Source organism: Puntigrus tetrazona, chromosome 14 (genome assembly GCF_018831695.1).
Source record: "Puntigrus tetrazona isolate hp1 chromosome 14, ASM1883169v1, whole genome shotgun sequence".
NCBI lineage: Eukaryota > Metazoa > Chordata > Actinopteri > Cypriniformes > Cyprinidae > Puntigrus > Puntigrus tetrazona.
This window is the reverse complement of record NC_056712.1, coordinates 20799206-20824823: the sequence shown is the minus strand read 5'-3', so window position 1 is coordinate 20824823 and position 25618 is coordinate 20799206. Positions and strand designations below refer to the sequence as shown.

General features: G+C 37.4%; 1 protein-coding gene across 4 annotated transcripts; it reads left to right on the top strand.

Moving 5' to 3' along the window:
* Window positions 1-515: 515 nt before the first annotated feature.
* On the top strand, window positions 516-24793 carry mcf2a (MCF.2 cell line derived transforming sequence a). 4 transcript variants are annotated; one of them, XM_043257608.1, is made up of 30 exons: window positions 519-1066; window positions 4834-4902; window positions 5047-5161; window positions 5487-5577; window positions 8547-8666; window positions 8748-8864; window positions 8946-9095; window positions 10186-10307; window positions 10405-10519; window positions 11735-11854; window positions 11939-12130; window positions 12575-12766; window positions 12958-13129; window positions 14271-14308; window positions 14979-15061; window positions 15141-15207; window positions 15328-15443; window positions 16917-16986; window positions 17088-17180; window positions 17271-17363; window positions 18102-18227; window positions 18297-18518; window positions 18758-18850; window positions 19164-19242; window positions 19330-19393; window positions 20880-20980; window positions 21962-22074; window positions 22156-22268; window positions 23014-23117; window positions 23212-24793. In XM_043257608.1, exons 1-30 carry the CDS (start codon window positions 973-975, stop codon window positions 23250-23252), a joined length of 3285 nt encoding a protein of 1094 aa, XP_043113543.1. In that variant the 5' UTR covers window positions 519-972; the 3' UTR covers window positions 23253-24793. The 4 variants fall into 4 exon arrangements, 3 of the variants coding, with proteins under 3 accessions (XP_043113543.1, XP_043113542.1, XP_043113544.1); XM_043257607.1 differs by having other exon boundaries at window positions 14226-14308; XR_006252551.1 differs by lacking the exons at window positions 22156-22268; window positions 23014-23117; window positions 23212-24793 and adding an exon at window positions 20169-20310 and having other exon boundaries at window positions 516-1066; window positions 14226-14308; window positions 21962-21978.
* Window positions 24794-25618: the final 825 nt, after the last annotated feature.

Genomic DNA, 25618 nt, shown 5'->3' with positions numbered 1-25618 from the left:
ATGGTGTTTTTCTGGTGTTGTTGTTTATGTCTTCAGATGTTAAAGTTGGTCTCTCCAGATCTGTTTAACAATTGTAGAGCATGTCCATATTGTATAAAGACTGCAATGCCGTTAGTAATCTCAAATCATCAGTGTCTCATGGGCATAAGATGCGGTTGTATATGCATAAATAGTGTGTTCTTTGACAACAATGCCTCTTATTCATGTAGCTGTTTGTCTTTGTGCAATTTTCCCACGCGTCATACTTTTCTGTATCGCGAACAATGAATCTCCTTAGTTTAGAAAGAAAAAATAGTTTAGCCGTCAATAGTGATATTCAGAACAGTCTGCCTGTGTGTGTTTGTAAGAGTAAGGGTGGGAATGTGTGTAATACATCATCCAGCAGGGAAAGGAGAAACGGAATTAAAGCCACTGCCCGTGAGAGAAAACTGACCAATGAGGAGGGTGGGGATCAGCAGGGGGCGGAGTCTAAACTCCACAGCGGAGAAAGTCAATGGGGAGGGAGTTGGCAGGGTGTCAATAGTGTGAGTCTAAGAGCGATGCAGATCTGACGCACTCGAACTCACGGGAGTTTTCAGCCGGAGGGAGTGTGTGCAGGGTGTTTTTAAAGAGAGCAGACCATCAGCACTGTGGACAGGAAACCCTTTTAATCCGATTCACTTTTTGGACAGGACCTCATCCTCTTTGCCCCTCCCAAATGTGTGTGTGGTTTTTGTAAGCTGAGATGTGATCTTGCAGTGCCGCTATCGGCTGCAGTCTGTTTGCCATAGATATTTCTGCATCCCGTTTCCTCCAGCAGGGGGTCTCTGGATGCACTTGCTCCTGCTCAAGGTGACTTGGGGAGTCCGGAGGCGTCAGAGCTGAAGTCACGTCTCAGTCAGAGGAGGTAGTGAGATGAATCCAGGGTGGAGTGGGATGTGAGGGCCTGACGGGCCCAGAGTCAAGTCACTCCTCTCCGGGAACAGCCAGGGAATGGGCTCGGCCTCTCCTCAGGAGCCCGAGAAAGACATGGAGGGCTACTACAACCTTTTGCAGGCAGGCTCGGAGCTGGAGAACACGCTGCAACGTGAGTATACGCTCATCAAATTGCCATTTTTATTCATGGGACGTCACTTTATCGGGATGCTCGCTGGCGGTTTATGTAGTATTGCAAGGATTATGTTTGCCTTTTATAACTTAATAGAGTTTTATCCATAACCTAGATTTGATGTTTGATAATCTGCTTGAATGAACTGGACTCGTTCTTTTGTAATCGAAAAGCAGAGGGATTCCAGAACCTTGTGGTTTTTTTTTTTTTTTTTATGATGACCTTTAATATTAAGAACATTTTGATGGACAGATACAGTAAGCTTGCTGTTTCTAATCATGCGACGTGAATTCGGGCCAGCAGCGAGATTGAAGGATGAAAATAGAAATTGTGCTGTCCGTATTACAAATAGGCGCCGAGACACAGGAAGTAGAGCAATGATATTAACCCCCTGCCCTGATCTCTGGCTCTCAGTTCGGCTATAAAAGCAGAGAATGCTCTTTAGACCATGACTCAGCATCTTCATTTTAGCCATCATGTCTTTCCTCAGGCACTTTTTAAAGCATTTAAAGGTTTACATTTCTGAATCACTCCAATCTGCTGTGTGTTATGTAATATTTGCTTTATGATGCTTGGGTTTGCTTAAAGTGATTGTTGGAGATTACCTTTGGCGGTATGGCTCGGTTGTTGGCATCTGTCTCGGTGTCGGGGTTGTTTTTATGTGAGAGCTTTGGAAAGGTGTTTGTTTGTTGCGTTGTAATGATGCATTGTAATACGAGACAGCAGTTTCTCTCAGGCCGAGCCAGGTTCACAACAACATTCTGACACGGAGCCATCGGGAACACCTGTCTGTGCTTAGATAACATCCATGCTGCAGCACGCCAGAATCTGCTAAAAGAATGGGAGATGTCACTTTACCTCTGTATTTTTGACACTGAGGATTCTGAATGCTTTTTTATGTCGGTTCACAATTACAATGAATTGTACATTAAGCTAAGCCGTTGAGTTTCGAATGCTCTGTAGATATGAACTTTGAGCCTTTCATTCCTCTAAATGCACACGTGCATGTTTATGAATAGAGTATGAGCATGAACACTTTGGGGGGGAATTTGTTTTAAACTAGCTTTAAACTTCAAAATCTAAAAATAAAATACTTTACATGTAGCATTTATCATCGAGGCTGTCTTTTAGATTTTATCTTCTAGCATTTCATTTACAATGCTGCTGCATTTACACCAAACATAGTGGCCAGATTTAATCATTTATGATTATTAAAATGTCAAAAATGAAAGATAAAATGTCAAGCCAAGTGAAATCTGTAAGGTGAAGGTTCTTGAGTTTTTCTCACAAATAAATTAACTGTCTCAATGTGTAATTTTAATCAATGGTAAAGCGCGTAAAGATTAAAGTCAGGTGTAGTTTATCAATATATGATCCACTAACATTTGTCAATCAATACAGTTGTCGTCATTTTAAATTTTGAAATGTTTTGCTTGAAAAAAAATGTTCCACATGATATGTAATGCATTAACACTCACACAAGTGGTAGTGTAACTAAAGTGTTCAAGTACTTTTGGGCTTAATGTATCTAAAAACACGTTTATCTAAGTTAGTCACTGTCTGTGCTTTTATAAATTTAAAGTATAAAAGCTCAGGCAACTAATCCTCTTAACCTTCAAGTTTATTTGGTAACCGTCACTATCCCCGGAAAGAAGTAAAAGATTATAAAAGCATTGAGAATTATTGTTTGCTCAAAGGTCATTTTTTGTTGTTGTTGTGGCACAGCATTATTTAATCCATTCAGTATTACGTTTTTCTTTTATTTTTTTTATGAAATATAAACGTCCATCAAAACACAGCAATTATGCGACACTTAATTTATAATTTTATATTTATATTATATTTAAATTATACCACACTATTATCATTTTTTTTAAATATATATTGATTATTAATATCATTTTTCAAATTCAGCTTTTTCTTCATCTCGTTCAGGACAGCTCGTAGTCTCTCTGTAGCTACGGAGCAGTGCAGATTTCAGACACGTTCGCTTGGAAAGCACCTTAATGTGTTTATTTTACACAGACTCACCGACATCTGATTATACCCTCGAAGGACTATATGTGGTTTTCCATCTGTGTTGTTTTAAAAGGGCGATGCTGCCTAAACCTAATATTGCCAAGGCAGTGCTGGGCTTTCTTATAAAGGCTGAGCGAATGGCAGAACAAACACGATGAGCAAATACACTCCAGCATTTAGTGACCCAGCAGACTCAATAAAAAAAAAAAATACTGGAAAATGTCTTATGTTCATGTAATTCATTATATTAAAGGAATAGTTCACTCAAACATGAAAATCTCTCAGGGCATTCAAGATGTAAAAGAGTTATTTTCTTCACTGGCACAGATTTGGAATTTAGCATTAAATCACTTGGTCACCGATGAATGGAATGGGTGCCGTCACATAAAAAAAAAAAAAAACAGCCCAATAATCCACAAGACAGTCTAACAAATCCTTTTAAGGCATTTTAATTTAAAACAGTTGCTTTTGGCTGAAATACAAGTTCATAATCTTTACTTGTAAAAGGAGCTTGATTTGTGAATATTTCTCTCCTAATTCAGGTGAGATAGCTTTTTCACTGGACAAAGCCAATATGGTTTGAAATTAAACTACAAACATGCAAAATATGGGGTCCTTGCAATTATCTACTTGTTTCTATTCTGGTTGTTTACTTGTATTTATCAGTTGTTTGGACTCTTTCCGACGGCACCCATCCACTGCAGAGGATCCATTGGTGAGCAAGTGATGTAAACATATGGCCTGAGAGATTAGTTTTCAACATTTTTCAACTATTTGTTTAACTGTTAAAATATTTGCACACAAAAAGACTGAAGCATATTTATTGTTGCAAATTTAAAATCTATTTATCTTTCAATATTTCATAATATTGGCCTGTATTATATTTGTATTCTTGACATGCATGCTGTATTTAACATTTTAAACTTGGGTATCATTAAATATTTAGTTGTGTCTTCATTCACGTTCATCTCTGCCCAACACCATTATACCTGTTTGAAACTCATTCAATTTTAATGTCAGCATTTACTTTTTTATCATTATAGATTAATAGTTAAGGATAGCAGTTTTTTGTTTGTTTTTTGAACACATATTACAACATCTATGTTTGCATTCCTTACGACACGTCTCTTTATTAAGTAAGGAATATCAGATCTTTTTATCAACAGTGGTTATAGTAAGCATGTAAAGAGCCTTATAGTAGGAAAAAGAAGCTGGAGTGTAACTTGACCCAAAGTAATTCATTTCCTCTGCAGAGTATTGCATTTCTCTGTGTGCAGTTCATTTGTTTTTGTTTTCCGCAGACGCAGGAAGTGAGCTCACGGTGAAGTCACTGGAGACCAGTATTGGTTCATATGTAATTCGAACACATCTTCTATTGTCAACCTCTACTTGCAGTGTATTGTAGTATGAGACGAGGCTCAAAGGAAACTGAACCGGCGTCTCCTCTTGTTTTTCAGTCTCTGGCTTCAGTCCATCTCGATGGTTCTGCAGACATGAATGCATTAGACTCATTGCTACTAATGTTATGAGTTTCACTGAGGAGTCCATTAAAAGACTATAAATAATTTTATATAGCACTATGATTTACAGCTTCTGGTAGTTCCTCCATTGAACACAGGGTGGTGCTGTTCCTTACAGAACTATTACTTACTATTAACTTACAGAAACATGACCTAAAGCTTGGCTCTTTATTATTTATACGTGGCTCATCTTCATTGTCTCCTCAGAGGTCACGGTCCCTGTGAGCATGCAGGAAGTGGCTGGCTACATTGAGAAACAAGTGGCCTATTTATCAGGTGGGGTTTTCAGTTTCTGTTTAAGCGTTTTTGGAGACGTAAAGTAGATGCGGATTAACGGCTTGTCTAAACATGTCAGATAAATTTGGAGCAGTGCCACAGAACTCATCCTTAACTGTAAATGCGATTTTAATTGAATTCCAGGGGGACGTAGCGAGGACTCTAGTGTCATCATCACTCTCCCAGAATGCTCTGCTTTCAGCGATATTCCTGAAGAAGCTCTGGCCAAAGTTCTATCATACCTCACACTGATCCCGAGGTCTGTGTCTAATATATAAGCCTCTCCATCTCACTGCATTGCAGTACAGCAACAGTCCCTTATGTATTCTCTTCACATAAAGCCTTGCAACAGCTCTTACACAAATTGAGCTATTCAAATGAATGTGTTAGTGTGCTGAATATGCAAAGGTCTTTGTGGTGACATTGTAGACACAACACAGGACCTTTTAGGATGAAAGAACATACAATGCAAGCAAATGCCAGTGTACATTTACATGCATATGCTCAGATATTCCGGTTGTTTATAATGTAACTAACATCGAATGCAGTTAGTGTGATACATGACACACTTCACATGTTTCCAGAACACGGCAACCTGGTGTAAAATTTATCATCATTTTAGACCGAAGATTGGATACTTGGGCCTCCATCAAAACGGCATTGGCACGGATTGAGGTAAGAGATTATAATATATTTTATTTAGAATATTCTTTTCTAATTAATGCAGAGGTGTGAAATTTGTTCTAAGTAATTCATTCATATATTATTATTATTTTTATCTTGTAAATCTTTAGTGCATTTACAAAAAAAATTACTATTTTAAAGCATATAAAAATTACCATAAAATTGTCTGTATAGTGTAACCATGTAAATCGTTTAAATATATATTCTTTGCACCTTGCATAAACTTGGATGTACACACACACACCATAAACATGTACATACACTTCTAAACAAAGTCTTAAGACCAGGGGATACATTATTCGTATTAGTATTTGTATTTCTCGCTGGTGGATCATAACCAGGTTGTAAGTGCTGCTTTAAAATCAACAAAAGTAGAAACGGAACCAAGTAACAAAAAATAGAAAATAGGCAATTTATTTAAAAAATGTATTAAAACTCAAACAAGCTGTTCATCGTGTGGTCAAAAGTTTAACACTATAGCCTTAAATAGTGAAAATATGCACAAAAATATGGCTTTCTGGTCATTGTTCTCCAGGCAGTAACACTGTCATGATTTACTGATGGCAAAAACAAAAAGTCTTCCTGACCAGGGGAAACAATATTCATATTTCACTCTCAACAATCCAGACACAAGTAGTCTCTTGGTCCTGTTTCTTATTTTGACATTTAGAAGCAGTACTTACAACCTGCTTCCTTTCTCCTGGTCTAAAGATTTTGTTCAGGAGTGTATATACATATACATTATATATATATATATATATATATATATATATATATATATATATATATATATATATATATGTGTGTGTGTGTGTGTGTGTGTGTGTGTGTGTGTGTGTGTGTGTGTGTGTATTCTTCAATCAAGCTGTTTATGGATTTACTCTAGATGACAAAATATTTTATATTCTTATAAAATGTTAACACAGTCATAAAAGTCTAAATCTCAGCTTTTGAATGATTTTTAATAATACCAAGGCCGTTTAAGCCACACACATGCAAGCTCATAGACCTACATACATGCATATATAATTACTTTTAAAAAGTGGCAACGTTTGAAACGTATTTATTCATTAGTGAAGATACTGAATTTTTTGAATAGCTTAATAGATCCAGGGAGAACATTAATCCTCGCTGACCCTTATGTGTCCTCTGGGCACCGAACGCCTCACTCGTCTGTGTTTACTGTGTGCTGAAGCGGTCTTGTCGCTGTCCGCGGTGCTGAAGTGGACCGGCGCAGCTGCAGTACAGCATGTGCTCACAGACCGGTTCTCTGAGCTCCGGCCAGAATAAATAACTAAATGCGGCACTTCTAACTGAAGTTTGAGTCTCGTGTGAAACCCGATCTCACTGCGAGGCAACGGGAATAGATGAGTTAGCACAAAGCATGCGCAGGTTTTTACATGATGACGCTCTTGAGGGAGAGGTGAGGAGAGCGCAGGAGAGACGGCGCTTTGCTGCCACCCTCCCGACGCTGCGGCGATGAATCCCGCAGACCGTCCACTGCACCGGGCACCGGTCTGCCACAGCAGGATGGGCGAGGTCTTAAAACATCCTCGTAAAACAGCGATCGCTATGAGCGAGCGAGACTACAGGCGAGGACTTCCGCGCATCCGCCGCTCTACGGTAATGTGTCTGGAGTAGTTTGGTTAAAGAGTTGGGCTGAAGTTTAGATGAGCACAATGCGGTAGACTGCGGCGCGACGGACGGCTTTAGCTTAGTCATCCGACCCGGATAAATGCTAACGAAGCGGTAGTTTATTAATGTAAGCTATACACGGACACGTTATCGTGCGTATGATATATCCGAGTGAATATTTTCCCAGATGACGCTATTGTTTGCAGGTACTTAAGGACGAGTCAATGTCAAGCGTAGTGTGTCCTTACTGTGAACCGTAATGTTGATGTCCGGTTTCTGGTAGAGATTAGTCAGACAGATTTGTTTCAAATTCTTTTGTGATTCAGCTCCTGTGATGAATAAACTGTACATTTACAGTAAGTGTCGGCTAATCAGGCTGGTTATCTCAGTGCGTAGTTAAACGTTAACTAGTTTAAGCATCCTCTTGTCAATTTGATGGACAGCTTGTTGTTGTCTCTGCAGACTCTTTGTCAGTTGTCAGTGTGATTGATGGGGTTGTGTGATAGTACAGGACATACAGTAACATTAATATTCAAACTTCAGAAGGCCTTTATTGCTATATATATATATATATATATATATATATATATATATATATATATATATATATATATATATATATATATATATATATATATATATATATATATATAAAGCACAAGATTCACATGCGTGAACCTGGACTACAAAACCAGTCATAAGTGTCCATTTTATAAAGTATATATCATCTGAGACCCGAATAAATAAGCTTTCCATTGATGTATGGTTTGTTAGGACGATAGGACAATATTTTTCAGTTTTGAACTGTGTGCTTTTGTATTTTTGAAGTGTAGATATATTTATGGTAGAAAGATGATCATTAATATCCTAATGGTTTTTGGCATAAAAGAAAAATCTATATTTGTGACCCATACAATGTATTTTTGGCTATTGATACAAATATACTATGCTTCTTATGACTGGTTTTGTGGTCCAGGGTGACAGCTTCAAATGATGGAAATTACCATCGAAAAGTTTAATTATATATAGTATGTATTTATTACAATAGCTGTATTGGCCATGAAATTTATTGTAGTGGAATAGTTTTATTAGTAACTAAAATAGTGTGCATATTTTATTATTTGTTCATAATAGTACCACTTTCATTTTAACATTGTGTCTGGGACAAAGGTAAAACTGTAAAATCTAAACATTAAACATTGTATGCAGGCGACATTATATTGAACTCAGAACTTTTTTCTGTTTTTCTTTATATCCTCCAGGTTCTAAGAGTTATTCATGCATTTATCTGCCAGGCTGATATCATCTCTCTCTCTCTGCATTAGGCCTCATTCCCTGGAAACCTGCACCTTGTGTTGGTGCTGAGACCCACCAGCTTCTTCCAGCGCACCGTTACAGATCTTGGCTTCCGCTTTAGTCAAGAGGACTTCATGCTTAAAATGCCTGTATGACTCATTACGCTCATTTGTAATTTGATCTCTTTAAAGTCGGTCCCACCCTGACCCGCATGTGTGTCTGTTATTAAGGTGGTCATGCTCAGCTCTGTCACAGATCTGCTGCGTTACATCGATGAGAATCAGCTGACCTCAGAGTTTGGGGGAACTCTTGACTACTGCCACAGCGACTGGATCGTCTTGAGAACAGTAAAGAATGATGGTATAGATGCATTAATGAAATACACGGAAATATCACATTAAACAAGTTTGTCTCTTTGCGTTTTACAGGCCATTGAGAGTTTTGCGGTTATGGTTAAGGACATTGCTCAGATGCTGCAGGCGTTCGGAACGGAGCTGGCTGAGACACAGTTATCTGAGGAGTGCAGTGCTGTTGAGTTCCTCCTGCTGTCCCACACCGAGAAATACAGGAGACTTAAGGTATAGCAGAATGAAGCCCTCATGTGCAGAGGGTTTTCTCACTTTTTCCTTATTGGTGTGAATTGTGTTAGGAACAGCTACATTTCAGCATATCATGCACATTAATATAGATTACTGTTTTAAAGTTTTGGATCAATAAGTTTTTTTTAAAAAGAGGATTCACCAAAGCTGTCTATTTCATTAAAAAATATACATTAATATTGTGAAACAATATTACAATTTAAAATATCAGTTTTTTTTTATTATATATAAAATGTAATTTATTCCTGTTATGCAAAGCTGGATTTTCTGCAGCTATTACCTCAGTCGTCATTGTCTCATGATCCTTCGGAAATTATTCTAATATATTGATTTGCTGCTCAAGAAACATTTATTATTATTATTATTATTATTATTATCGAAGTTCACTAGAAAGTGCAATATTTATTTGAAATAGAAATCTTATCTTTTGTAACATTACAAACGTATCTATGGATTATTTTAATGCCTCCTTGCTAAATAAATATGAATATATAAATATTTAATATAAACATATGTCTTTTTGAAAATCTAACTTGATCTTTTAGGTTCTGTAGGTGATTGCTTTAATTTTTTACCCTTTTTATCTAGATTAGTTTAGATGATTTTGTGGTGAAAGAAATATTATAAATATACCCATATTTTGTGTGAGTCTCTCAATTGAAGACAGTAGTGCTGCATGCATAATAATTGTAAAATATTTAGCAAAATTATAAAATAATTAGCATAATTTATCATCTTAGGACAAAAAATTCCACATTTTAAACAGAGTGCTTGTAACAGCCTCTTTTGCTCAGACTAGCATGTCATCTAAGCTTGTTTCTACTATGACTTATTTTGCCAAGGAAACAGTAAAACAAAGTATCAGACCTAGGGGAATAAACTATAATTAGGGTACACGGAGCATGGGAGTACAGATGCTGTATTCCGCTCACTTTTAGCTCCTGTCTTGTCTTTTCTTGTATTTTTGCGGCCCCTCTGGGCTCTGGCTGTTGTTTTGTTCCATGATTCTGTGATGTCAATGACAGCGGAACACAGTGCAAAGTGTTTTTGTTGTTATTCATGGGTGAAGGATGCCATCAGATCTGTGATGAGAGAGGGACGGCAGCTGCTCTCTAACCTGGAGACTTCAAGAAAGGAAGGGGACGCCGACAAGCGCTGGGACATGTCACAAGACTGGGATACCATGCAGAGGTGTAGAAACGTTTATTTGAAAAGCTAACGCCTGCATCGCACATGCACATCATTTTTTATTTCTTAAACGATGCTTTCTGACGTGTCCTAACTGCAGGCTGCTGGCTCAGCTCACAGATATGGAGATGGCGTTTGATGGCTTCTTTGATAAGCACCACCTCAAACTGCAGCAATACCTGCAACTGCTGAGATACGAACACAGTTTTCAGGAGGTGAACTGCTGTCCCTAACGTAACATGAAGAGATACTGGTGGCTCACAAACAAACTCTTCATACAAAGCCAATGCTGCCGTTTGATCATGAAATGATTCTGAATGTTCTCACCTGTGCTGGGTAGTTCTTTTTACGTTCAGTTGCATTTAGAAATTTAAAGGAACAGTTCACCCCAAAATGAAAATTCTGTCACTATTTAGTCATTCTCAAATAGATCCAAACCTGTATGATGTTTTTTATTCTGCCAAACACAAAGAAAAAAGTTTGTAACCAGGATGTTTTGATCACCAAAGTAGGAAAAAAATAACATGGATGTCAACGGTGACCCTAAACTTTTTTCAAAATATCTTTCTTTGTGTTTGGCAGGACAGAGAAATGTATACAGGTTTGGAACTAACTGGGGATAAGTAAATGATGACAAAAGTTTCATTTTTGGGTGAACTATTTCTGTAAAGCTGTCAAAATGTATATAATAAGCGAGTACACCATGAATCCATTTTCCAAGCCCTGTTTTTGTGATGTGCTGAACCACTACGGTGCACCTATAATAAGTTTATATATTCAGACCATTTTGTATTTTATGCAAGCACAACTGCTTAATAGGTAATGCTTTAAAATCTTGCTTATTTTATATAAAATTGAGAAAGACTATGTTAAACAACAGCTGCAAAGTTCCCCTATTATGGATTTTTAAAAAATGAACTTTCATGCGGTGTGTAACACAGCTCTAAGTGAATGAAAACATCCTGCAAAGATTTAAATCTAAAAGTGCACCGTGTATAAAGTTACTGTTTGTCAAAAACAAGAGTCAACTCTGAATCATTGAAATGAGTAATTTTTAAAACAAATCTCAAGCCATCTCATGTTGACGCCAGCATGACATATATATATATATATGTAAATAAATATATATGTAAATAAATATATTATAAATATTACATCACTGAAATACAGTGTATCATGTGTAAGATGGTGTGACAAGCAAAAATTACAAAAAAAAAAAGAATAAAAGCTGATTTTACAATAATACTACATACGTTTTACTAAATGTCTGAAATGTTGCCCTGCCTTTCAGTTTGCAAATCACAGGCAGTTTGTCAGCCCTGAACTACCTATTTTTTAAGAGTAAAAATAATGAAAAGTCAGAAATTTTCTACTGTAATAGCATTGATGTAGTATTTTATCTAGTCAACCTAACATTTTGTTTCTGTCAGATGGAGTGCTCTTTAGAGAGATTAAGAGCACAGGAAAGGAAGATAAGCATCACAGGAGAAGCGCTGTCCCAAACAGAGCAGAGGGTCAGAGAGCTGGACAGTTTGGAAAAACGTGCGCAGGTAGCTGCGTTGTGCCTCCCGGTTCATGTTGTACAGTCAGTCACAAATAAGCTGACATTTCTGATAGATTTGTGTGTGTTTCAGGAGGAGATGAGTCGGGCTCAGGTTCTTATCCTGCATGGGCATCAGCTGGCTGCTGGACACCACTATGCCATGGCTCTGATTATCCAGCGCTGTAATGAGCTCAGACATCAGTGTGACACCCTGACCTCTGCCCTCAACACCAAACGCAACTCCCTGACACAAGCACAGACCCTGCTGCGCCGCCTCGAAGAGGTGGGCTAATACAGTCACTTCTCCTTTTATAGTCATTTGTTTTACTGCCTGAAGTTATTATTTTTTTAATTTAAGTTTTTATGTTTTCTAAAATGTCTCTTTTGCTCATCAGGTTTGCAATTATATTATAATAAAATTAGTTATATTGTGAAATATTCTTACAGTTTAAAATAACTTTGTATCACTTTGTGTCACATGATCCTTCACAAATTGTTCTTATATGCTGATTTACTGCTCAATAAACATTATGAAACATCTTTGTGGAAACAATAATGCAGTTTTTTGTATTCTTTCATGAATAGAATAATCAAAAGAACATTTATTTGCAATACAAATCTGAATAAAATAATAAATATAAATACTGCCATATTTGTTGTGTCCTTGACAAATAAAAGTATTAATTTCTTTTCAAGCAAAAAACAAATCTTTTTTTTTTTCTTGCAGGCTCAGCGATGGTGTGATGATGGCGCATATCTCTTGGCCAATCAGCAGGTGGATAAATTCCAGTCTAAAGAGGGTGCGCAGGCGGCTCTTCGAGATATCGAGAAGTTCCAGGAGGCGGCGCCACCTCTCCTCGGTGCAGGCGTGGATGTGCTCTTTCTGGAGTACGAATCTGTGCTCACTCCTTGTCTACAGGTAAACACTGACAGACTTCAGAAATGGACCCAGTTTCAGTAGTTGTTCGATGAATATTCCTTGGCGTCCTTTCAGACAGTCATTCAGAAACATAGCTTTTAAAGGACGTATCTGGACCCTCTAAATCTTAAATATTTGATTACAATTTAGGCTAAATATGAATGGAAATTCTTTACTGTGTTGTGTTTCAGGCTCATATAGAGAAGACTTTTCAGAAGCATAGCTCTGTGCAGGCTCTGATTCAGTCCAGACAGAACTGCCTGAGGAAACTGGCAGACAAACATGTCCGACCAATCCAGCTGGTGGCCCCTCGTCCAGAGAACCCACCACGTGCAAAATCCCCCCTCTTCTCCCCTAAACATGGTATGTGGCAGTGCAATATTTAGGGTCTAATTATCCTCACTATCTTTTAGCCATGAGTTCTCACAATCTTCAAGATTTTGCACTACATTTTTTTTTTATCTAGACAATATTCTGTCATGTACATCACTTGCTAGAGTACAAAAACTAATTTGCACACTTTCATGGAGCTGTCAAGACGCCTGATCAAAGCTTTGCTTAAAGCGGTTTGCTTTGGGGTAATGGCAGGAAATCTTACTTTAGCTATTATGTATTTTAACAAATACACAGCTGCACCTTTTTCTTTAATAAATCCCAGTAGATAATGCAGACTTCCTGGGGAGTTGTGAAATAAGGTACATTTGCAATTCACATGTAGTCCCTTTGATCCTTATTAACTTGTCTGTCACATATAGTCAAGTGAAAGCCTCCGTGTAAATTAGAAAGCATTACTTTTTGTATACCCCAGGATGCAAACCGTTATTATGTGGCGCTGTGGATATACGTGATTCTGATTGGTCAACCACCGACTATGGCAATTTGCTAGAAAACTAGCACAGAGGGAAAAAAGTACATTGAACTGCAGAATAATAATGCATTATAGAATTAAATTATGAATTAGTTAATTATAAATGATATAATGGGAGAGAATAAATGAGAGATACTGCTGTCATGCATTCAGTATTCCTGAAAGAGCTGAAGCACTTTAATATGGAAAGATCAAGGAAGGAAGCCATAGAGACGCGCAGAGCTCACATGACATACTGTGATCTTCAGCACAGCTGGATAACAGCCCATCAAAAGTGATCTCACAGGAACTCAATGTAAAGATGGATCTATAAAAGGGCTTTAGAGGATTTTATTCACTTACTGAGGTCATAAACTGATATTGACCTCTGAATGACTTCCAAAGTCAGATCAAACCGATATTATGCTTTGCCCATTGTGGTTGGATTGTTTCTGATGCTATGATATGATCCGCGCTGTGGACATTCACTAGTCACTAGACTGCGCTTTTAAAAATGCAACTTCAAAACATATTCCCAGCTCTTCCTGAAGCTGCACATTTTGCATCATTAACTCTGTGTTGTAACCAACAGCTCTTTTTGTTTTAAAACAGATTTTAATTCCAGTTTAAAGTTCACCTTTGACCTCCCATTACCAGGCAAAAGAACATCAAGGAAAAGCCCGAACTCCAGGAAGGTAATGGCACGTTTTCACTTGGTCTTTATAATTAAATTTGGGGTTGTTCTTTTGAAAGTAGTGTGTACTATATATGGGTATTTATAGCTCAGCTATAATTCTGTTGACTTTTAGAAAATAAATTTGCTTACTAGTTTACTTTTGTATGTCTTATCACAGAATATTCCATTACATCTTAAATGATTTATTGTATTGTTGTAAGGGCCCTGTAATAGAAAATATAGTAATTGAAATGATGTAATAAAAAAGTAATAAAAAAGCTGTCTCTTTTTAACTTTTTATGGATAATTTCATAGATTGTATCCTAAAAGCAATTAAAAACAATGGAAACACATTTATACTAGTGCTGTCAAACAATTAATCTCATCCAAGTTTACATAATATATGTGTGTTTCTGTGTATATTTATAATGTATATATAAATACAAACACATGCATGCATATGTTTAAGAAAAAAATTATAATTGTCAAATAAAAATAATTATGTTTTAAATAAAAATCCATCACTGACTGCTTAAAGTACCCAAAGTTGAAGCAGCACCCGTAGACTGTATTTCACATTGTAAGAAAGATATATAAAAGATGTGAAAATGATGCAGTATATGTGATTTGATTAAATCAGCACCTAATGCTTGTTTCTAAAGGGAAATGGTTCTGTGTTTTCTGTTCAGATCGAGGTGATTCATGACTATCAGATGGCCAGCTCTCTCCCATACAGTATAGATGGAGAGGACGGCACTGATCTGCTCAAACGGTGAGTCTGCTGTCTGACGCCATCTGTGTAAACGACAAATGAATGCGTCTGACGACCCTGTAAACGTGTGTAACTCCAGACACGTGATGAAGGAGCTGATCGAGACCGAGAGGATCTATGTGGAGGAGCTGCTGGCTGTGCTCCTGGTAAGATGACCTTCGTTGTTTTTTTTTCAAAGTGGCACTGAAGATAGAGCCGGAAGCTGAGGTGTTGATGTGGTGGATTTGTTTATGATCTCTCTCACTCTATTTTTTCTGGACTTGCAGGGCTACAGGGCTGAAATGGACAATCCGTCTCTTGCTCCGCTGTTGCCCACGAGTCTTCGCAACAAGAGAGATGTGCTGTTTGGAAACTTGCCTGATATCTACAACTTCCATAGCAGGCAAGGCCACACACAGGGAACTTCACAACGCTGCTGACGGCAGGAGTAAAATGTAAACTATAGCTTCAGACCGAAATACGATTCTGTTTCCTGTGAGATAAAACAGCAAATCCTCAGCCTCTGAAAACTCAGGCACTACTGCACACTCACTGTTTTGACTTCAAGACACCTTCGTAAAACGTCTTATTTTAGTAAAACTTATCGGTTTGTGCAGCTGTGTTTGTCAGTGGCTTTGAAACCTGTCTTGCCTGCTGGGTCTTCATCCCCGGGTGAGGCAAATTGCCAAATTGGTTGACTGCAGGAAGCCGTTACGCCAATTAAAGCACTTTAATTACAGCTAAATGGCTGTTGGTCAAATAAGGATTTGATTAAGCCAATGAGAGCTCAGCTGGAGGGGGGGCGTCAGCAGACCAGGAGTTCTGATAGACAGCTGTGTGACCTCTCACTGAGTGTCAGTCAGTCTTATCTGTTATAGAGAACGGTGCAGTGCAACTGGGAAATAAGGAACTGAAATAGCTGCTAAACTAATTATGCATACTAGATATTGTGCATGCTATTTGTAGTGCATACTAAGTCTAATTCGCAGCACGTTTGTAGTGCATATTACATTTTATACATATTAATTATAGTGCATACTGGATGTTATACATTTTAATGCATACCTGATGTACTATACACTAGATTTGTCCAGCATACTTTGTGTATTTATGTTTATACACATTATACTTTTGTACTGAAAATTACATACCTGATAAAATACTAATTGTAGTGAATAGTTATGGATATAATGCGCATTAGATTACATTAGATATCTAGTTTGGAGTCAAAACCAATTTATCATTTGATTTTGTTTTGGTTTTCAGTAAATATACATATCAAAACATCCTTAAAATAAGATGCATTTTTAATTTAGAAGCCATTATTTAAGATAATAAGGACCTGTAGAATTTTTAGACAATGTACTGTGTCTTAAATTAAATATGTCTCTTTTTCTTAGAATTAGGATTAAAACAAGAATGCATTACATGCTGTTAATATGCAGTGGGTTAACAGTGTTAAAACATGGGTAATTATATAATGATGTTTTAAAATATATACACTGCCTTTTTAAAAGTTTGGGGTCAGTAGAAATTTTAAATTAATCCTTAATACTTAATCATAATAAGGAATGTTTCCTGACTATTAGAATGATTTCTTGCCATGACGGGGATAAGTACTTTTTCAAAATAAATTGATTTGTTTTTTTAATTGCAATAATATTTGACATTATTGCTGTTTTTACTGTGTATTCGATTAGCATTAGCATTGGTGGACAGAAAATGTTTTACCAACCCTGAAATTTTTAACTGGTAATTTATTACGTAAAATTACATTAAATTATAAACAGCTTATAGTATGGCAAGAAAGATTTTTTTTATGGCGCTTCCCCAGTATTATTACCAAAGTGTGTGACTTGTGTGTTCTGTTCTCCAGTGTCTTCCTGCAGGATTTGGAAAGCTGCCTGGAGAGCCCTGAGGCCGTAGGGGCTTGCTTTTTGGAAAGGGTGAGTCCATTAGAGACCAATTTGAGGTTACTGTTCACGTCTGTCTGTGTTTTTTTGTTTTTACGAAACATATTTAACATAAGCTATCTGTCTGTTTTCAGAAAGACCATTTCCATTTGTATGAATGTTACTGTCAGAACAAGCCTCGATCTGATTCTTTATGGAGGCAGTTCTCTGACTGTCCGTTCTTTCAGGTATCAAAAACCATCTCTATCTATAAAAATACTTGCAGCACACCGGTAAGCATCTAGAAAGAGGTCTAAGACGTATCCTGTGTGTTTCAGGAGTGCCAAAAGAAGCTGGAACACAAACTTGCTCTTGACTCATACCTGCTGAAACCAGTCCAGCGCCTTACAAAATATCAACTCTTATTAAAGGTGCACGCCTCTGCTGAATACAAATGTGCATTTAGGGTTACTTAATAGAAAATTATGTATCTTTTAATATTTCAGTTTAATTATATTTTTTGGTACCAAGTCAGTTCGATTAGGAAATGCCACCTGCTTGAAAAGGTGGTTCATGTTAACTGCAGTATGGTGTTTGCGTTTGATATTATATCACAGTGGAACCTGTGGAAGCTTATTTCTGCCACAGAATAAAAATATAAAAAGTTTTTCTTGATATTATCAGTTAAACTCTGACTATGACTTCCCTCTGAATTGAGTTTATATCTTGCAATTGCGAGTTTAAATCTCACAATTCTTGATGCAGAATCGCAAAAAGTAAACTTATAATTTAGCGGAAAAAAGTCAACATTTTAGATAAAACGTGAAATTGTGACATCTTACATCTTCTAACTTTTTACTTATAATTTTGTATGCACGTGCAGTCCACTCAGCATCTCCTATTTGGGAAGGAAAAAATACAGAATTGCAAGAATAAATTCAGTGTTGCATGATTTTTTTCTGGGGGAAAAATGTTTATGACATCCAAACTCTGTAATGATTTTATTTCATAACTTGGAATTGCATTCTAAAAACTGTATTGTGAGGCATAAACTCACAGTTAAAAAAAAAGTTTAGATTTTTATTCCATGCTACAACCTTGTGTAGTTTTACTCCATCAAGAACTGTTTTCAGATTAAATCCGAGTAACTGTTGTGCGTTTGATAACAGGAGCTGCTGAAGTACAGCTCAGGCTGCGAGAGAGTTTCTGAGCTGCAGGGGGCGCTGGAAGCCATGCTGGACCTGCTGAAGTCAGTCAATGACTCAATGCACCAGATTGCCATCACAGGATACGAGGTGACATTTTAACCAACTTAAAGTGAGTTTTTTGAGTTCGTCCTGTAGTTAACAAGTTGTATGTTGCAGGGGGATCTCGGCAATCTGGGCCGTGTGCTAATGCAAGGCTCCTTCAGCGTGTGGATCAGTCATAAGAAGGGTCCGACCCGCGTGAAGGAACTGGCCCGCTTCAAGCCCATGCAGCGACACCTATTCCTGCACGAGCACGCGCTCCTCTTCTGCAAGCGCCGAGAGGAACACGGAGAGAACGCTGACAAAACTCCCTCCTACAGCTTCAAGCACTGTCTTAAGGTACGGCGCGCACTTCCTGCTGGGAGCACATGTATCATCTCAGAAAGCCCTGCCAGCATCGCATGTGGATGCATCGTTTGTTATCAGCCTGTTTACTCACGACAACGTTCCTTCCTTGTTTTTAAAACGTGATGCTGCATCACAGGATGTGACAGGATATGACATGTTTGTACAGCTGTGTGTTTTTAGATTCGAGTGTGTTTCCATCCGTGAGTTTAAAATTCTGTTTATGCTGGCAGATGAGTGCAGTCGGCATTACGGAGAACGTCAAAGGAGATGTGAAGAAGTTCGAGATCTGGTACAGTGGCAGAGAGGAAGTCTATGTGATCCAGGTGAGAATGTTTCCAGAAATGAATGCAACAGCAGTTTTCAGAGAGGTTATCATTTCAGTTAGATGCTTCAAACCACAAATTAAAAGCTGTTACTCTTGATTTGTCTAAATTCAAATCAATGAAGCTTATAGAACTATACACTCATTTAACAAGTTTCGAATATAAAAATTATTTAGTGTCAAAAGAGCATCTCTAACAGTGTAATATTCAGAAAATAGTGGTTAAACATTTTCTGTGGCTTCCCTTTATATAATATAAAGTTTTATTTAATAGACAATGACCATGATTACTGTCACATTTTCCATTCTCATAGGCCCCTACAGTCGAGGTGAAGATCGCTTGGCTGAATGAGATCAGAAAGATCCTGACCAACCAGCAGAAACAGCTCAAAGGTCTCGAAAGATTTTCTGTGATTAAATGTCACTGTTATTCCTCCTGAGGCATTTTGAGTAATGTGTGCTCTTCTCTCATTGGTCTAGAGGAGTTGTGTCACTCCGCTGCAGTCTCAGAGCAGATGCAGATGTCTCCTCCTCTTTCAGTGAGGTAAGAGTCCACTAGTGTACAGATCACTGTTCCCGAGCCCCTCTCTAATCCCTGATCCAGCCCTCACCAATCACTCTTTCTCTCCTTGACCCTTTGGCTTAGACCAGCTTTTTGCTGCTTTTAGCTGTTGACTCTTCCCTCTCAGAATCCCGCCAATAACAGTACCCTCCCTGCTTTTACAGTCCTTGCTTTAGCAATCCATGTGATGCGTAAGCACGGTCCAAAATTAACTTAATTATATGTAACTTTGCTCATTAAGAAAAGTTACCAATCATTAATACAGTATACAGGTCTTGAATTTTAATTGCGCGTGATTGTAAAAATAAGCATACAGTAGTAGTATGCAATGCACATAGAACAAAAAAATGATAAAAGATTATGTAAACTATACATAATAAATACAGCAAATAATATAATGCACTATAAAATGTAAAAAGTTATACGTATGCTTACGTTTGTTTGTACTATTGGTGTTAATTTTTTTTGCATATATATATATATATGTTTGTACATGTATATGTTTGTACATGATACAGAATATTTCTATTGAATTGAAGGCTGTGCAGTGCAGTTTTTACTCTCATTTGGTGATTGTTAATTTTGGACCCCTGTATAAGCCATATTTAAAACATAATACTTGTATTTGCGTAAACAGCACCCATACACATTCAGAATGTCTCATTTTAACTGATCAATTAAGTACTTAAGTGTATGAAAAATGTTCTGCTGACGAGAGGAATGAAGCCGCTGTGTGTGGTTGCCTGTCCTCCCGCAGGGCCGTGCGGCCTTCTGGTGGTGTTCTTAAGGGCTGCCTACCCCGTCTGGACCTTGTGTCCCTGTCGGGGGGTGTGTGTGTGTGCCTTCGCGCTCGGAGCCCACGCCTCACTCGCCCCTCCCAGCGACAGTGACGCTCAGTGGTAAATCAGGCAGGAGGGGAGCTGTGCTCCGTCACAAACAGGGCTTCCACGGCCACACTTTAACCACCACCGCCGTCCCCTCCATACACACCCCACCCCAACCCTCCAATCTCACCAGCAGTACCCTTATCATTAACATAACAGGCAGATGCTTTGCCAGCATCTCTGCATCTGTTTTGCATGACATGCAAACAAAAGCAAACAGCAGAAGAGTTTGGTTTGACTCCATTGTTTTGGCTGTTAAGCGGCGCTTTGAAGACGGGCCTTATTTTGAGATTTTGAGACAAATATGATAAAGTGGTTATAACCGGCTCAGCCTGTTGAGTCATATGTTGACACATCAAGACTGTATCAGCTTATTTTCGCTCCATTTCCTTATCAGCATGTCTCTATGCTGTTATAAAAGAGTCATTTGCCTTGCAGGCCTGAATTTACCGCCATCTGTCCATATCTGCCAGCTTCTTACATGGTTTGCGCTGGGCTGACGGCTGGCTCTTGTGTTTCATATAGAAAATGGTGCATGTGTGAATAATTGTTTATTCACTTGTAGCTCTGCTCTTGTCCCACAGCAAACAGCAAAGAGCGTCAGTGAGCTCAGAGGGGACTGAGTCGGGCCACAGCAGTCCAGATCCGTTCAGCAGCTCTAACCAGCACCAGCGCAACAGACGCAGTGAGTGTTACTCGCGCATATATGCACAGCGTATATGCACTACTGTAAAGGTTTGGAGATTTTTATTTACAAGTTAATTTTTATTCGGCAAAGAGACTTTAAATGTATCAAGAGTTAAGACTTTTAGATATATTTACAAAAATATTTAGGTATTAACATAATAAATGTTTCTTGAACAGTAAATCAGCGTATTCTGATTCTCTGAAGACTGGAGTAATAATGATACAGTATATTTTATTTAATATTTTAGATCAAATAAATTCAGCTGTTGCTATTTAAAAAAGACACCTACTTTTTAATGGTAATGTTGTGTGTGTGTGTGTGTGTATATATATATATATATATATAAATATATATATATATATATATATATATATATATATATATATATATATATATATATATATGTTATTAAATATTATTAATTTATAATATTTATTATGCTTTTTTTTAACAAACTGTTCTTTTTCATCATATTTGTTTTGTATGTAGAGTATTGTCTTTAATTGTGGTATATATTTACAGTTGGAAGTTGTAGTTTTTTTTCCTTTTGAATTTACTAATGGTTTTGGGTGAGAGTAAATGGTGTAACTGCACTTGACTGTATTGCATCACATGCAAATGAATTGCGTTTTGAATTCATAAAGCAGCTGAACATATAAGCAAGTGTTTGTCCTGATAAATAATAATGTTACTCACAATAAATATACTCACCAACTTATAAACACATATTTTGCACACCTACAAAGCAGTGTAGTCGAGGTGTAATGCTTGCTTTTCAACATTACCCAAGCCGTAAAGCCATATCCCTGTCGCCACAAACCTCAACCACACACTTGAAAGAGCATGTGATTTCTCTGCCCACGTGCATTATTATCTCTGAAGCTCATCAGTTTCATCAGACACTGTATATTAAATTCACGAGTTTACTCAGAATGCAGTGATTTACTCTGAAACATGCATGTGTGGTGTTTGTGGTAGGCTGGCCGGGCGCACCTTATTCTGTAGATATCTGTGAAGGTCTGGAGGACTGGAGTGGAGCAAACAGCCTCTCTAACCCGTCTGACACTGAGGAAGACGATGCCTCCCATCTGGTGAGAGACGAGCATCCCACACTCACTCGGTCACTCTCTCACGCAGGGTATTTTTTTTTACTTGCTCGTCTGTTTTTTTAGGTTGCAGGCAGATACAGGGCCTTCGTCGACTGGCATAAAAATGGGACAGATAACTTCGTCATTAAGTGCGGTGATGTCATACAACTACAGCATGAGGAAAATGATGGCCAGTGGTGAGTGATGTGTGTGAGCTTCACAATATAAATTGATATTCTGGGAAAAATGCAATTTAACTCTATGACTTAACATAAAATGATATTGAGAAATTTCTCAGTAGTACAATTTGGAAAAACTATTTGGATACCAAAATACTGTAATAAATCTTTTTTGTGTTCCACCAAAGAGTCGATTTAGAAGAATATATTTCATTATATACCTTTTATTTTTGGGTTGGACAACATCCTGATTTTGAACATTAAAAAAAATATGTAGTTAAAAATCAAGAACAATACAATTTAATCAAATTACTAAGACTGGGTATAATTTTGAATGACTGTAGATCCCTTTCAAATGTAAAATGTAAAAATCTAATGGTTAAAAATGACAGTATTTTCTTAAATTTTATTCTTCCTTTTTAAAATTCTATATCTCGTTCATAACCTTAATTCTAATTTAGGAATTTAATTGGAGTTTAAAAGGCATTTTTATTTTCAGCATGGTGCAAAACCCTGAATTTTAATGACAAAACATACGTGCTTCACAAGTACTGAACTTACTGGAGCTAAATAATCACACTATAGCTTTTTTAGAGCTGCAGATACTGCTTTGCAATTAAAGGTGACTTGACTTGCATGAGAGAACTATTTTCTGTGGTACCTATAAGGAAATTGAATCATCATTTCATTTAAAACGCATTAGATAAACAACACAAATTTAGTTTGGTTCGGTGTGAATCAGTATATCTGTGTGCTCCCACAGGCTGGTGAAGAACCTGAGTCGCAGACAGGAAGGCCGTATCCCTTCTGCCAACCTGCAGAGCATCCTGGGGGAAAGCATCAAGAATCACTCCAACCGGCTTGGAGGTGAGAGTCCATTTGGACATCCACTGCCTTTTTAGTACAGTTTCCAGAAAAGATGAGTTTGTTTAAGATCCATACTGCCATATCTTCTGTGCAGACCCAGGGAATCGTAAGGCGCGAAAGCTCAGCTCGCCATGAAGCGCAAAAATACTGGACCTTTAGCATTCGCACTTGGTAGCTCAGACTGTACACGGATTCAGACCTGACCAGCAGGATCGTAGTTTTTGTACTGATCCACATTGATAGATGCTACCAAAACGCAAAAGACGAATTCTTCTACATCTTACAAAAGATCTCCACCGTTTCAGAAAACCCAGAGAGCGCTTTTAAACATCTGTCCTCTGCCTAAACACACTTCAGTCCTCCTGACTAGGTGAAGCCTAGAACATTTTGACTCTGAGACTGTCCCAGTAGACTTTGCAGTAGTTTTTAAAGAATAAAGGCCCATCAAAAGGCCCCTTTGTTGCTGTCTTCACGGTTAACCTTCTCAGAAGACCTATGAAAACATCCTGTTCGTAAAGGAACAGAATTTTTAAACTGTGTTTGTTTGTGCTGTTATTTATCTTGTACTGTTGTATTTATCCTCAGTCTGAGCTCTTCTCGAGAGCTTCAATGCCAAATCATGCAGTGCCATAATGCCTGTCTCTCCACTTTTATTTACAGCAGACTTTGCTCCGTAGTGCACTAGTTACCTCAAAAAAAAAAAAAAAAATTATAATAATTTATAAGCACTTTATTCAGGTCACGCAAATTTGTGGCCTTTTGTGTCTCTGTACAACTCCAAACCGGATGTATTTTGCATGCCGTCGATTCTTACCTCTCTTATTTAGCAAAAATCTCTTGTCAGGCACTTTACATGCAGAATCTACTCTGCCAGCTTGAAGACCTGGGGGTCGCCATGTAAACGTTGACTCTGGAGCCGCAAATATGAGTTATGAGGGGCTGAGCAGAGAGCATGTGTATTGAATGTGTGGCACGACTGCAAAATCAGAGCCGTGTTAATGGAGGTTTCTTATTAAGGGAGATCATACAGCAAACATTAAATATACCCACTGTTTAGAATGCTTAATGAAATATTAATTGCAGACTTATATGAATTTACTACATTAAATCAGGCCCACAGTTGGAGGGCTGACTTTGATATACCAGCGTTTGAAGTGGAAATGAGCTGTGTGTAGCAGCAGGAGACGCTGTGGAGTACATATCTCTTATGTTATTAATTTTGCTATCAAGTTGTTCCCTTCCAGCGTGGAGCTCCAGCCTCCCACTCAAAATCAAGCCATGTAAAGGACACAACTGCCTGTAGACTGTGCCGTATTAGCCATATATACTGTTGGCTTTGCATATATATTTGCTCATTCGCGTCCAAACGTCTGAGAGCACAGGTTTTTTTCCATCATGTTTAAGTTCATTTTGTAAATTTAGTTTTTCACTCAGAAGTAATGGTAAATAAAAGCATTTTCACTAATGGTCTCAGACTTTTGGACCTCACTATATCTAATAGTATTTAATCTTGATTTTTGTTTTTGGGACTGGCTTCTGAATTATTTTTTTTGAAGGAATGTATCTGTGTTGACTGTGTTGTAACAATATTGTATTTAAATTTGTACAGCCTATTGAAAAATAAGAAGTTTTTTTTTTAATAAAATTATTTAATAATAAAACATTCGTACCTAAAATATTTATGTAATTTTATTTTTTAACTACTCAAGTGTTTAAACGTTTGGGGTTGGTAAGATTTTTCAACGTCTACTCACCAAGCATTTATTTGATCTATTTTCTATTTATTCATATTTATTTCTATTTTTCTATTAAAATGTCATTTTATACCTACGAGTGCAAAGCTTAATTATCAGGATCATCACTCCAGTCGTGAGCGTCTAATGATCTTCCAGAAATATTTTAATATGCTGATTTGGTGCTTAAGAAATATTACTTATTAATGCTGAAAATAGTTGTGCTGCTTATATGTTTGTGGAAAAAGTGTTAAATTCTTTCAGATGTTTTTTTTTTCTTTTTGATGAAAATAAAGTTCTAAGAACACCATTTATTTGAAATAGAAATCTTTGGAGCTTAAATGGAACTTTGAATAAAACACACCTTTCTAAAGAAAGAAAATCTTACTGACCCCAGATTTTTAAGCAGTTGTGTATATATGAATTAGTATAAATATATTAATAATCATATGCATTAATAATGATAATAAAAAATAGTTTCATGTTATTACGAGATTTTTAGAATGAGGCATTTTAGAATCAAAGGCACAGATTCATAAACACCAACTGTGTTGTTATCTCCCAGAGACTGGCCTTAAATGATGAAAGGATCTTTCACATGTGAGATGTGAGTGATCTGATGCCTCCAGTGTTTATGGGTAAGATCCAGTGATTTTCAGAAGTAGGTCACGAGTCTTTTAAAGAACGCTGTTGAAATCTTAAGTAGGTTTCTAGTGTCAGATATTTTCAGTCGCACCCCCCCCTCACGTTCCTCCAGTTTTCCCTCTG

Excerpts from the sequence above, each read along its gene's own strand:
- mcf2a (XM_043257607.1), top strand. The coding sequence starts at position 973 with ATGGGCTCGGCCTCTCCTCAGGAGCCCGAGAAAGACATGGAGGGCTAC. Across the intron at positions 5,578-8,546 it reads CGGCATTGGCACGGATTGAG|GCCTCATTCCCTGGAAACCT; the intron begins GTAAGAGATTAT and ends TCTCTGCATTAG. Across the intron at positions 12,131-12,574 it reads TGCTGCGCCGCCTCGAAGAG|GCTCAGCGATGGTGTGATGA; the intron begins GTGGGCTAATAC and ends TTTTTCTTGCAG.